Genomic DNA, 14,925 nt, shown 5'->3' on the forward strand with positions numbered 1-14,925 from the left:
CATTTGCATTTGCATTCCACCTGTGTTTTTGAGTTAACAACAATCACCTCACCAGTTGTTGTTGTTGCGGTGGTGGGTTAATGATTTCATTTGAATCATGAAGCCGTCATAGTGTCAACTTCCGTTAAAAGTTTGTTTGACTGGATATGACACTGACCAATTGATCAGGCAAGCCATTCTTTTGGCGGTGTGTATTATTTTAAAACGCACACCCATTTCAAGTAAAACACACACGAGAGCTTTCTTTCCTGTCGATGACTGTAAGGTTTTGTAAATAAAGAATGGGGATAACTGTTATTTAATTTCCTGAATTCAATAATGAGGAATTTTACAACAATGAGGATACATGCGACAAAAATGACATGTGTAGGGATTCATAGGCTGAATGTAACTTCTGAAAAGTCGTCTCCTGGCATGCTTTGACGAGTTCTTATGTAGATTGCCACAGGATTGTTTATGAGGACACTTCTGCAGCGATCTCCTTTTATATGTAGGTGCCCAAAGTATTTAATTTAATTTTAATGAGCATCCAGGAAATTATTGCTTTCTCCTAAAGTCTTTGGTCGCCTAAAGGGACACTTTCCCCGGTAGTATTGGATACTATTTCTACACGTCAAGAAGGGTTTCCTTGTTAAACTCCCCAAAGGCTTCCATTTTGCAAAACCTGCCTCCCAGAGCTTCTAAAATGTCTTTTCCAAAAAACGAGCACTTGCTCGTCTATTTATACAAAAAAATCCTGGTTCAACTCTGCCTACGTCCCATGGATCCTCATTTGTCTATCAAGCCCCTCCTCTACTCTTCCAATTAACTCTTTAATTTTATTTTCTTTATCAACATGTATTTAATTAATTTTCAACTTCCTTTTTTCCTCTTCTCATTTTCTTTGCAGAGCAAACAATAATTGGCAAACAAATTTCGCTTCAATAAATAAATCAAATGAAAATTCACCACAGACTAGTAAAAAGCAAAGGGATTGCGGTGAAACAGCCCGTGACAGTTTAGCCTATTCGTGTCTGCTCAAAAATGAACTGCTGGGCACTGCAATTGAAGATGTAAAGGCCATTAGTGATGAGCGTAATGAAAATGCATATACACCAACAGCGAAAAGGAGTCTTTTCAAATATCAATCGCCAACGAAACAGGTAAGTTTTTCAAAAAAAGTAACCACAACCTTATTTAATTGCAAACCAACCACAAAAATAGAATTAAAGACATAATTTTAAAATCTCCGCAATCAAAACATGACTACAAATCATGGACGGAAGGAAGGCCAATGACCTTTTCTTATTGAATTTTTATGACTTTTTGATTTTTTGGCGCTGAATTTCCAAGTGAGATTTTCCTGTCCGCTTGTCTTCTTATGGACTTGGGATTGCATGATTATGTCTCATGACTGTCTTTATTTTCTTAGCATTTCATGTTCCTCTTTACTTGTTGTGTTTGACGGGCATAAGCCGTGAAATCAAATTCGTTCGTTTCTGATTATTCTATTTTTTTTTCTTTACAATTTCCTCTTCAATTGTTCTTGTTGTGGTGGACTATGATGATATGATAGTTTTTCTTTTATTCCAGAACACACAAAATAGATTGACTCACATGCAAGCAATCTCCGGCTACTACATGTACCTACTTATTTATTATTATTCTTGATGTTCTTGTTTGAACTTATAAATAACTCAATTTTTGTTTACATTGATTTATTTCCATTCCTTTGTCTTGAGTGTTGCTTTTCGTTATTGTTTCTTATCTCTGCTTTCATTGTTTCATTGTAATATAAGACAAGTAAAAAAGTGTCAGTCGGCAGATCGAATGTATTTAAGGGCTCTTCAGAATTTTGTGGCCCTTTTTGGACATTTGAACTTGCCGACAAAAATGTGGATTAGGAAGTAACTGCACTAAGACACAAATGTTGAACTTTTGTAGGGCAGGTACCCTTAGGGATGACCGATATGGGTCATTTAGGAAGTTAAATTAATTTTGGTAAACTATTAGGAGATCCAAAGTTTGGACCAAATTGGTTGCCCCATTCAAGTGATATCGTTCTAGCATTTTTAAATATTGGGGAGAAGTACCGAATGTTGTGGACCGGTATTGCCCATGAAACTAAGTTTGGATATAATATGACGAAAACAAAATGTTGGACCAAATCGGTTGAACAGTTCGAGAGTTATCGTGTTCTCCGACCGCCACATATGGTGACATAGGGGTATTTTACACCTTTCGGGCTGTTTTCTCAAGAACTATGGACTTGCCCCTGAAAACCCGTTTATCGTCGTAATGGAGGTAGCGAAAGCAAATCGCTTCAACAAAAATCGAAGTGATTCGAGAGCAGGTCTTAAAGTGAACTTATCCGAAATTTTGTGTCAGAGGTACCAGAAGGAGTAGACAAATATATTCAATATTCGAACCTGATCTATATCTGGTAGATATATTAGGATGTGCAAAGTATGGATTACATCGGTCACTCCCTTCAAGAGTTATCGCGCGCAAAATGTTTCCGAAAAATTTGTGAAGTTTTGTGGGGGAGGTACCTGAAGGAGTGGACCGGTATAGCACATCTTGGAATTTAAACTATGTTTTGATAAAATATTACGAAGGCCAAATTTTGGACCGAGAGTTGGAGAGTTATCTTGCGCTCCAACTACTACACAAAGTGTCATAGAGGGGTTTTACACCCTTCGGGATATTTTTCAGGAAGTATGGACTTGCCCCTGAGAAAACTTGTACCTTCGTATAGGGGACAGTGAATACAAGATGTTACAACAAAAACCAAGGCGATTTGAGAGCAGGTCCTAAACTGAACTTTTCCGAAATTTTGTGTGGGAGGTACTCGAAAGAGTTTACCGATTGACTCCATATTGTAACCTCATCTAAGTCTGGTAGAAATTTCATAATGTGCAAAGTATGGACCAAATCGGTTACTTCCTTCAAGAGTTATCGTACTCACAAATTTTCCGAACATTTTCGAACTTTTGTGGGGGAGGTACCGGAAGGAGTGGACCGATATAATCCATCTTTGAACTTGAACTAAGTTTGGGCAAAATATTATGAAAGCCAAATTTTGGACCGAATCGGCAAATCCGTTCGAGAGTTATCTTGCGCTCCAACCTCTACACATGGTGTTATAGGGTTTTTTGTAACTTTCAGGCTATTTTCTCAGGAAGTATGGACTTGCCCCTAATGAAACTTACAGCGTCGTATAGAGGACAGCGAATACAACTTGCGTAAACAAAAATGAAAGCGATTCGAGACCAGGTCCTAAACTGAACTTTTCCGAAATTTTGTGTGGGAGGTACCCGAAGTAGTGGACCGACTGAGTCCATATTGGAACCTCATCTAAGTTTGGTAGAAATTACACGATGTGGAAAATATGGAACAAATCGGTTATTCCCTACAAGAGTTATCGTGCGCACAAGTTTTGCGACAATTTTTGAACATTTGTGGGGGAGGTACCTGAAGGAGTGGACCTATATGGCCCATCTTCGAACTTAAATCGAATCTGGACAAAATATTTCGATACCCAAAATTTGAACCGAATCGATTGATCCGTTCGAGAGTTATCGTGCGCACCAGCCAGACAGACAGACAGACGGACAGACAGACAGACGGACGGACATTGCTAGATCTACTCAAAATTGTCTGAAACGGATATCGTACAAACATACTTGGGGTCTAAAACCATTATTTCGATGAGGCACATTTTTGGTCGTATCAAAGTGTAAATACCCTCTTTAGCCTAAAGGCTGAGGGTATAAATATTTAAAAAATTTATGTTTTGTCTCCCCCACCATGGGAGGTGGTTATTTTTGGTTAAACACCAATAATGGTCTCCCCCGTTGTTTGCCTAAAAAAGTTATCATTTCGCTATGAATAAATAGAAAGGTCCATAAAATTGGCAGCCAATAAAGTCTCTTCTTTGATTGTTCCTTTCTCGTCGTCTTAAAAGTTCCTCAAAAATAAGTGTGTTCGTTTACTCAAAATTTTTACAAATTTTTACTGGATGTCGTTCGTTTACTCTACAGTACAATGCAAAATACCTTAGCCGATTACAAGAAGTTACTGAACTTGTACAAATTTGTACGAATTGTTGAGTAAACGAACACACCTAATAATATCCCTGGATTGTCATCAAAGTTCCAAGTTCCAATCCCCTATGACGCTTGTCAATAAAGCCTTAGGTTTGGCCGTCAATAGAGCCTCCGATGTGAAAATCTCTTCTTCGTCTTTCACAACTTCGCTTTGATCGCCAATAAAAACTCCCGCCAACATAAATTCCCCTAAAAATAAATCTCTATGAAATCTCTTCGTTTTTACGAATATTTTAAACACATGTTTATGTTGTTGTGTAAGTTTTCTTTCACCTGTTTGATTGCTGTTTGTTTAGGTCAACATTGTTGTCCAACCTTTTTGGCTTATATTCAACGTCATCGTTTATCTGTAGAGGAAATGATGCTGACGATTATGTTGATGATGGCCATAAAAAAGAAATCCGGTTCCTTGGAGAGAATACTGACCTCAAAAAACAAAGTGTTTTTTGGTTCATCTAACATTTTTGTCAGTTATAAACATGTGTGTTTTAACTATCTCCCTCCCTCTACCTCTCACTCGATAAATTAGAAAATAGTAAAACTGGTTTTGCTTTTGATTCAATCAAAAAACATTGATAATAAACAATAAGAAGATGATGTTGAAGGAAAATAAATAAAAACACACACACTCACACATTTTGACTTTATCGGTAAAAGAAAGAAGAAAAAAACTTGTTGCTAGGAATGTGTCTTTCAATAGAAGAAAAATGTGACGTTACAAGTTGTAACATAAAAGGCCTGTTATACATGGCACATCATTGTACAACGGTGACAGGTAGAAACGTCACTACTACATCAAACAGCAATCCCAACATGAATAGTACAGGTGTTAGACAGTCAGGCAGTCATGGATGGGCAGTGGGTTTTCTTTTGATTTGTACTTTCTTTGATTTTGGTGGCAGAGAGAGAGATTGGGAGAGTGGAGAGAGAAAGGTAGCAAGTTTTCCTCGATTTTCTATTATTCTTTTATTTTTGTATGTGGACAACAAGTTATTGTTATAAACACCTGAAACGAAGGCTGTCATATAAGTAACAACAATAACGGTTTCTTTGTAGTGGACAAAGTAAGAAGAAGAAGCAGTGCGTAACATAACATGCATTTACATGTGCTTTGTGTAGGTGTAGGCTTTAGAAAAGTTCCCCAAATCTTCTTCTGTTCTCTAAAATAAAAAAAGAAAATATCTGTTATTCTATTGTTATTGGGGGAGAAAGAGGGAAGTAAAGAGTAAACTCTATTATTCTCACAACCTGTTGATGTTATTAACACCTGAGACGATGGGCAGTCAAAGAAACACGAATAACGGTAACTGGCATTTACACGTGATTTATAAAGAACGTTTGAAGAGATTAACATGAATGGCGTTTACACGTGTTTGGTAAATGTAAGGAGATTTAGGTGGAATTGATTAACGTTAAAGGGTCAAGACATAGAAAAATAAAAGAATAGACAAAAAAATCCTCTCACCTAAATTCTCTCACTGAGTGTGAATTGAGTCATTTGGCAATGCACTCAATTTTTAAAATGACAATATCATAGATTTTAAACTATTTTTTTTTGTAAAAGAAAACAAGTGGGTAGTCTTTGACCGATCTACATCCTTATATAAAAAGATTCAACTAAATCTTGCAATTTACCTCCCAAAAATTGTATTTGAGAATACCACGTAGATATGCAATGACAACGCCTAGAGAAAACAATCACACTACAATTTCCGTGTTTATACATTAATTAGTCTATGATGTAACTTTAGTAAATCTTGACTACATCCAGTCTATATAAAGAGATTTAATTTATTATTTTTTAATATTTTACTTTTTGATGTTTTTGATTAGTGAAAGTGGGATCTTTTCATAATGATCTGTTTATTCTATTATGAGATTGAGGTCAATCTCAGAATGAAATGAAATTGATTAAGAAATTGACCTCAGGTTTTGATGTATAATTTCTAGGTCCTTTTTTTGTAAACGGTATAAAGTGTTCCAAGGAAAAAAATCGAAGAAGGAAAGTTAAGGGAATAATTTACTAATGGAATAAATAATAGATCGCTTTCTTCCATCAATTTGTAACAAACAAATTTTTTTTTATTTATTTACATAGAAAACCCGCTTTAAAAACGACCAAATTCAATTTGTTTAAAAAAACATGCAAACACAACATTTGTTCCCATCAATTAAAGCTCAAAATGGAATTTCCGTTGCGTAGAAAATTTCTTTCACTTGAGACATATTTCATTGTTTGCCACATCACCTCAACTTACATGTCATACATATCATGTTTAAAGGCCCTATATACGTTACGAAACAATAACAACAACAATTCATTTAATAATATATTTTCTCTTTGACCTCCCTCCTCCACACAAACAATCACCCACACAATTTGTTCAATTTGTTCGTCTCTCAAACTTACATTATTTTGACAAATTTTGTTGAAGGTATTATTTTTGTTCTTGTCTCGTTTAAAGCAATTGAGTCAAGAACAAAAATATCAATGATGACGATTCTTCATTGAGATGGGATCTTCTTCAGAAGTTTGTCATCAACGCATTGTGTGGTGCGGTTTCATCTCAAAAATACAAGAAAAGTACAACAATCTTCACATCACGAAGGCATCACTTACTAGACGTGCCTATCAGATAAAATACCCAAGCGTAATTTGTGACAATAAGACGAAACAAATGGATATGAGAAGTATGACACTTGTGTGTGATTCTTATTATTATAGTATTTTTTTTTTTTTGAAATTATTGTGAGATTTTTGACTACCCATTCCGTAAAGAATGCGTGTGGAATATACAGTACATTTCATAAGAGTGAAAAAAAATATGGAAAACTGTTTACAAATCGGCTAAGAGGCAGATCTAGATTATACAAATTGGAATTCCGATAGGAAAACTATTCAGCTAAAGTCAGCCATATGAATGTTAAAAAATACCCAAGAATGTAAGACATAGTTCAGATTTCTTGCAGAATTCATGTAAAATTATCTGAAAACTATCGAAAATCTCCTCTGATCTCGTTAAGGTTCATATGCCAAAGAGGGCAGATATTGTTTAGAATTATCGGTTATGCAGATTTAATTTGCCTGCAACCATGTCCTATTGCTTTTAGTTTGTGGTGATTGACGAAATATTTTCGAGAAAATTTCTTTTTGAGGTCCTTCCTTTGCCATCTACTGTAAATAAGACTTCCATTGCCTCTCCCTGATAATCTGTGAAATTCATTTTAATACGCTTAATATCAAGCGCGACATAACATAATGTCATTGGCACATGCTAAAACAGATGATTAATAATTCTTTTAGATAATAAATTTCAAAAATATTTCACTTGCTTAAAGAAGCCGACCGAACCTTTGACGAATGGCATGGAAATTACACACTCAACACATCATCTACCCCCATCGTCATCGCCATCATCAACGACACTCTTTAACAAATGTCACTTGATGGTTTGATGCCATTAACATATTTATAAATCCACAAAACCACATTTCGAAATGTGACACCACAATTCCACCAATGTCTAAGCATTTGATGCGCCAACAATGAGAGTGAGAATGGATTAAGTGAATTGTTTTGAAGTTTTTTTCGAAGAAAGGAAAGTTAATCTTTAATCTATGAAAACGCTTTAAAAAATACTCTTCTGCTTATATGTAAACACGCCCTTTCGTGACGACTTCCTTTTCGTCTAGGAAGACTCACTTCGCATCGTATATATAGACACACTTCTGGACGTCTATAAAGACTTCCTTCTACTTGTCTATAAAGACACTATTCTCGTCTTCTATAATAACTTCCTTCTTGTCATCTATAAAGACTTCCATATAATTCTCTATAAGGGCTAACTTTTGGTCGTATATAAAGACTCCCTTTTGGTCGATTATACACTCACTTTTGGTCGTCTATAAAGACTCTCTTTTGGTCGAATATAAAGACTCTTTTTGATCGTCCATAAAGACTCACTTTTGGTCATCTATAAAGATTTCCTTTAGGTCATCTATAAAGAATCTCATTTGTCGTCTATAAAGATTCCCTTCTCGTCGTCAATTAATACTCCCTTCTATACATCTATAAAGACTCCCTTCTAGACGTCTGTAAAGACTGTCTTTTGTTCGTCTATGAAGACCTCCCATCTTTGGTCGTCTATAAAAACTTATTTTTAGTAATTGTAAAGACTACCTTCTTTGATCGTCTATAAGGACTTTCTTTTGTCGTCCAAAAACACTTCCTGTTTGCAAATAAGCCCAAAAGCTGATCTAAAGGTCTATTTTGTCATGTGGTTTTGGTTTGTTTTTTTTTTTTGCAACATTTAGCCAGCGTACGTAAAAATACTTTATGAAACAATTCCAATGCTTTCGTTTCGTATTTTCCATACAAAACGAAACATAACCCTCGTTGACCGAACTCGCTGTTTTGTTTCGTTTTGTTTACAGTCGTGAGTGTGAACAAAACTAATAGCGAAAAGTTCTCAATTCCACAACAACAGATAGAAAACGAAAAAGTTCAAAACACATGAACAATTCAATGAATGATTCGTTTGTGGTTTAAAACATCAACCGTAGTATGTTCCAAGTATGTTGATGTTAGCTGACAAACTTCCGTTTCGGTCGTATCTAAAATCGCACTTGGTTAATTTCTAAAGTCGTCGTTTTGTTTTAGTCGTCTCTAAAAACGCCCTTTTTGGTCATCTATAAATACTCCCTTTTTGGTCGTCTCTAAAACGCCATTTTTGTTGTCTGCTCTTTTTGGTCGTATTAAAATACGCCCATTTTGGTCGTCTTTAAGGAAATCCTTTTGGTTGTTTGTAAGATACCGTTTTTGGTCCAATCTAAAAAAGACCTTTTTGGTCGTATCTAAAAACACAATTTTTGGTCGTCTCTTAAAAAAAGCTATCGACTCTAAAAACGCATTTTTTGGTCGTCTCTAAAAACGCCCTTTTTGGTCATCCCTAAAAATTATCTTGTGAGTTGTTTAACAAAACGTCCTTTTTTGGTCGCATCTAAAAACGCCCTATTTGTTCCTATCTAAAAACGACCTTTTTGGTAGGTTTTTGGTCGCCTGTAATACGCCCATTTAGTGGTCTGTAAAAACGCCCTTAGCTCACTATAGAGATTTCCTTAGATACCCTTTTTGGTCCAATCTAAAAAAGACCTTTTTGGTCGTATATAAAAACGCATTTTTGGTCGTCTCTAAAAACGCCCTTTTTGGTCGTATTTATGGAAATCCTTTTGGTCGTCTGTGAGTTACCCTTTTTGGTCCAATCTAAAAAAGACCTTTTTGGTCGTATCTAAAAACACAAATTTTGGTCGCCTGTAATACGCCCATTTAGTGGTCTGTAAAAACGCCCTTAGCTCACTATAGAGATTTCCTTAGATACCCTTTTTGGTCCAATCTAAAAAAGACCTTTTTGGTCGTATATAAAAACGAATTTTTTGGTCGTCTCTAAAAACGCCCTTTTTGGTCGTATTTAAATACGCCCATTTTGGTCGTCTTTAAGGAAATCCTTTTGGTCGTCTGTAAGATCCCTTTTTGGTCCAATCTAAAAAAGACCTTTTTGGTCGTATCTAAAAACACAATTTTTGGTCGTCTCTTAAAAAAAAGCTATCGACCCTAAAAACGCATTTTTTGGTCGTCTCTAAAAACGCAGTTTTTGGTCATCCCTAAAAATTATCTTTGAGTTGTTTATCAAAACGTACTTTTTTGGTCGCATCTAAAAACGCCCTATTTGGTCGTATATAAAAATGCCGTTTTTGGTCGTATCTAAAACGCCCTTTTGGTCGTATCTAAAAACACAATTTTTTTAAAAAAAACTATCGACTCTAAAAACTTCCTTTTTTGGTCGCATCTAAAAACGCCCTATTTGGTTTTTGGTCGCCTGTAATACGCCCATTTAGTGGTCTGTAAAAACGCCCTTAGCTCACTATAGAGATTTCCTTAGATACCCTTTTTGGTCCAATCTAAAAAAGACCTTTTTGGTCGTATATAAAAACGCATTTTTGGTCGTCTCTAAAAACGCCCTTTTTGGTCGTATTTAAATACGCCCATTTTGGTCGTCTTTAAGGAAATCCTTTTGGTCGTCTGTAAGATACCATTTTTGGTCCAATCTAAAAAAGACCTTTTTGGTCGTATATAAAAATGTCGTTTTATGTCGTATCTAAAACGCCCTTTTTGGTCGTATCTAAAAAAACAATTTTTGGTCGCCTCTTAAAAAAAAGCTATCGACTCTAAAAACGCATTTTTTGGTCGTCTCTAAAAACGCCCTTTTTGGTCATCCCTAAAAATTATCTTCAGTCGTCTCTAAAAACGCCCTTTTTGGTCATCTATAAATACTCCCTTTTTGGTCGTCTTTGATCGTATTAAAATGTGCACTTTTTGCTGGCTGGCTTGAAAATGTCATCTCTAAAACGCCATTTTTGGTCGTATTTAAATACGCCCATTTTGGTCGTCTTTAAGGAAATCCTTTTGGTCGTCTGTAAGATACCATTTTTGGTCCAATCTAAAAAAGACCTTTCGACTCTAAAAACGCATTTTTTGGTCGTCTCTAAAAACGCCCTTTTTGGTCATCCCTAAAAATTATCTTTGAGTTGTTTATCAAAACGTCCTTTTTTGGTCGCATCTAAAAACGACCTATTTGGTTTTTGGTCGCCTGTAATACGCCCATTTAGTGGTCTGTAAAAACGCCCTTAGCTCACTATAGAGATTTCCTTAGATACCCTTTTTGGTCCAATCTAAAAAAGACCTTTTTGGTCGTATATAAAAATGCCGTTTTTGGTCGTATCTAAAACGCCCTTTTGGTCGTATCTAAAAACACAATTTTTGGTCGTCTCTAAAAACGTCCTTTTTGGTCATCCCTTTTGGTCGTCGTTAAAAACGTCCTATTTGGTCGTATCTAAAAACGCCCTTAGCTCACTATAGAGATTTCCTTCAACTCATCTAAAGTGATTTGTACCACTTTTCCTTTTACCGAGTGCTCAATATTCTCTCACGTATATCAAATATAAAGTGGATATAATGTTGCTGCATACATAACTCTAAACTTTGATAACAACAAACATTCAATGCTATAAAACATTTCTTGTTAATGTTTATAAAAACCAGTTTGCGGACCTCCATATGACAGTGACAAATATGATCAGAAAATATTTCATAGGTATTTTTATTTCTTCTCTTTGAAAACAAAAAATCACAAAAAAATAAACAAAACAAAAAATGCGTTGAATATCGTTTATTAAATGACAAAGAGATTGGAAAGAGAGAACGGCAGCCACTCTGATGCCAGCATAGCTATTGTTTTGTTATTTCTATTGAATTGCTGCTGATGATCAATAATGTCCAATTTTGATGTTTAAAGAAAGAGTTTCACATCGTCGCCGTAGTCTTTTGTGTTTGTTTATTTAAGTTTGGCAACTACCAGCCCAACTTCACTTCAGTATGACATTCAGCTGGCAGTTAAAATGACACTTGAATCAATAACTCCTCTATTCCTCTAATGACAATGTGTCTGTCGATGGGTTACTTTAATGAGTAATGAGAGACATTTAACTGGTTTGGTAAATGTTTACTTTCGCCACAATGATATTTGATGTGGGTTAAATAGAGTGTTGTGAAGAGGAGTATAGGAGGGGGGGTATTTATAGAAAATAAATTTCTTTCACATGTGGTTCACTTGTGATAAAATATCCTTGTGGTAGGGCAGAAATGCCAAATTTACATCTAGCAGGTTTTATAAAACCTGCGTTATTTAGGTTGTCAATTCCATAGAATATCTGTCAAATAAATTAGGTGTTTACCTTGAATACTGGTTTTAAGTGCATGTGTAAACCGGACCTAAGAATGTTTAAATATTCTAATGTTGGGTACAGCTGTTTTAGCAGTTACAACTATGCAAATATTGCAGGTATTAATTCATTGTGAATGTTTATGAGAGCTATCATTTATCTCACCTTTGCTCTTAAAGGCATCCATTGACTTGCACTAAAATTGAAGAGAAAAGAATAAAACATGTGAAATATCAACTTAATTGTTTCGTATAGTAAACTTTTCATATTTTTACATGTCGGGATATAATACTTTAGTGAAAATTTTATTAATTTATCAATTTAAAGTGCTTAGACTAATGAAATATCTGCCTAACAGTTGGGATAATCATTTAGTGCTAAGACGAATCATATTCATTCATTAATTATATAATCAATCACAAAACCAACAATTCAACTAATTACATTCATACACATTTATTACGCCTACAATTGTAATCTTGATTTCATCTATCATCTCCCATCTCCCCAAGCTGTATAAATTGAAGTTGAAAACTCAAAATTTGAATTATGTTTTCACAACCACACACCACTACCTGCCTGGCTATGACGCCAAAAAAATAAATAATTCAAATGTTATACATTTTGTGTCTTGTTTTTTCTGTTCATTTTGAATATTAATCTACTTTTTTGTGTAAACCCGGACAATCATAGATCATTTCAAGAAAAAAAATGTTAAAAAACGACAGTAGCTTACCACAGACATTATTTATAGGTGCAATTTTTTGTTACACAGAAAGAAATTTTCGAGGAGACAGAAATTGATTTTATTTCTTTCTTTACCTTGATTACCATATGGGATATCTCGACTCTCAAGAAAGGCGATATTACACCACACCGCCTTCCATTATTTATATTATTTTCCATATTAACATCAAAAGCTTCTTCAAATTAGATCATAATCCGCACCAAAAAGTGAATAAAATTCCACATCCATTCCATGTGTGGCCTATAACTGTGATATATAGAGAATTTCTTCTCTGTTAACAAAATTTAATTGATTCCCCAGACAAACAGAAGGCATATTTACAATCAAATATACTTACTTGACCCTGTTCAAACAGGGCAAACAGCATAAAAAACTCCCATCTTGTCGATAAATCCCTCAACAATCTTTCATTTGGTGGTGGTTATTGCTCTCTGTTCCGCAACAAAAACTCTATTTCTTTTATTGAATTTTCAAATTAAATTTCAATTCAGAAATAACTTCATACGGCGGCGGCGGCAAAAAGTGCCAAAAGATAATTTAATTAAAGCTAACATTGTTGAACTTTAAAAAGGCAACAGCAACAACAAAACCATGATAATGATAATCAGCACCAACCCGAGTCTTCAATGGCTCTCTCATCGTCGTCATTGTAATGCCACAATTTGAAATCATTCAGAACATCGTTTTTTGGGATACTTATTTTCCATTGAAAACATTTACAGGTCACTACTGGCCATTGGATGATTGTGTACAGGAATTTGTTTCTCGTTTTAATCATGTTTTCCCGCCATTATTGCTTTGGTGGCTGTACTCCGGATCATACATCATTGAAATAAGCCATGACGTTATGGAATTAAATGTTAATCAAATGTATTCGTATTGATTGTTTCTTCATTTTGGTTGGGTATTTTGGATTTAATGTGGGGGAAGAGCTTTATAGATTGCAGCAGTGATCAGTGATTTATTTGAAATTTATTTAAATTAAATCACAAAAATATTTTTAGAATTTGCGAGTCACTTGTTTGTTTCCTCTATTCTGAGATTAGAATACATTGTAGCCCGGGTTTGAAAATGAATGCTGAAAATTTTCCAATATTTTCCTACAAAAAACTGATATGCTATTATGGCGCCCAACGTAAAATATAATAGGCAAAATTTTCAAATAAAAAAAAAATAAATAAAAATCAGCTTGAGCCAGGCTGGGGTTCGAACCCACGTCCTTGAAAAACACATGGAAAAATGTGTTGTCACGGCGTGTTAGTGTTCAGAACCAAACTCATAACTTTCAAAGGCTACGCTAAGCATTTGTCATGAAAGCCATACAAAGATTTGAACAAAAAATTCAACTTTGTAAAAAACCGCCCCACAATCGATGTGTCTGAGGAGCCTTCCTAAACCAAAGGCGAAACATGTCATGTCACACAGTGGTGGTTGTGTGGGTTCGTATCGTCGGCTTTCCTTTTTCAAAATGCATCTTGGTCAGTAAGCTCGTCTCTAACGAGAAATTAAGTAAAATATGTAGATTGGAGAATAATCGCTACATTATTTTAGCCAGACTAGTTTAGTGCCAAAGCATTCCTACACATTTTTTAAAGGAAATGCGATTGTTAAATGTTGTGATTTTGGCGCCCAACGTGATATTTTTTGAGTATAAAGAAAATTCGTCTTTTGATTTTAGAACCTTTAACTCCATTTTAAGCCTTATAAAAATATTGAATTCAAATTCAAATTACGCATTATCGATGATATCAAAATGTGGCGCCCAATGTGATGTATTTTAAGAATAATAAAAAATTGTCTTGTGATTGTAGAATATTTTGTCTACATTTCAATCCTTATCAAAATATTGAATATAAATTATGCCTTATTGAAGATCACAAAATGTGGCGCCCAACTTAATATTATTTTTCTTCAAGTGTTATATCCCTAAAAGACATGTTGTCAATTATCTATGCCATACGAGATTTACAAAAAATCTTTGTCTAATACAATTGGCATGTGTCAGTCAGCCAGTAGCTAAATCAACAAAAATTAAAAAAAAAAAACAAAAAAAAAAAAAAAAAAAAAATTAAAAAACATAATTCAACAAATGTAAATATGTATGTTTTGGAATTTATGCAAATTATTCAGTATAGGCCTAACACACAATATTATATTTATGTTATGATGGAGCAGGTTCAACCACAATGACTGGTTGTCTTTTTACAAAAAAAAAATGTCTATGACATGTTCATGTTTGTAATATTAATTGAATTATGCATAATTGTTTATCTATCTTAAGATTTATGGTATAAAAGACAGATATCTCTA

At 34.6% G+C, this 14,925-nt stretch overlaps 1 protein-coding gene across 2 annotated transcripts in view; it reads left to right on the forward strand.

The window, feature by feature from the left end:
- Positions 1–14,925, forward strand: part of fzr (fizzy and cell division cycle 20 related) — a 62,278-nt gene that overhangs the window by 25,956 nt on the left and 21,397 nt on the right. For both annotated transcript variants that reach the window (XM_073972752.1, XM_073972753.1), the window contains exon 4: positions 890–1,142. In XM_073972752.1, coding sequence (XP_073828853.1) covers positions 890–1,142 — 253 coding nt within the window. The remainder of the gene's footprint in view (positions 1–889; positions 1,143–14,925) is intronic.

Source organism: Musca autumnalis, unplaced genomic scaffold (assembly GCF_047663935.1).
Source record: "Musca autumnalis isolate F117 unplaced genomic scaffold, ASM4766393v1 scaffold_3, whole genome shotgun sequence".
NCBI classification, from domain to species: Eukaryota; Metazoa; Arthropoda; class Insecta; order Diptera; family Muscidae; genus Musca; species Musca autumnalis.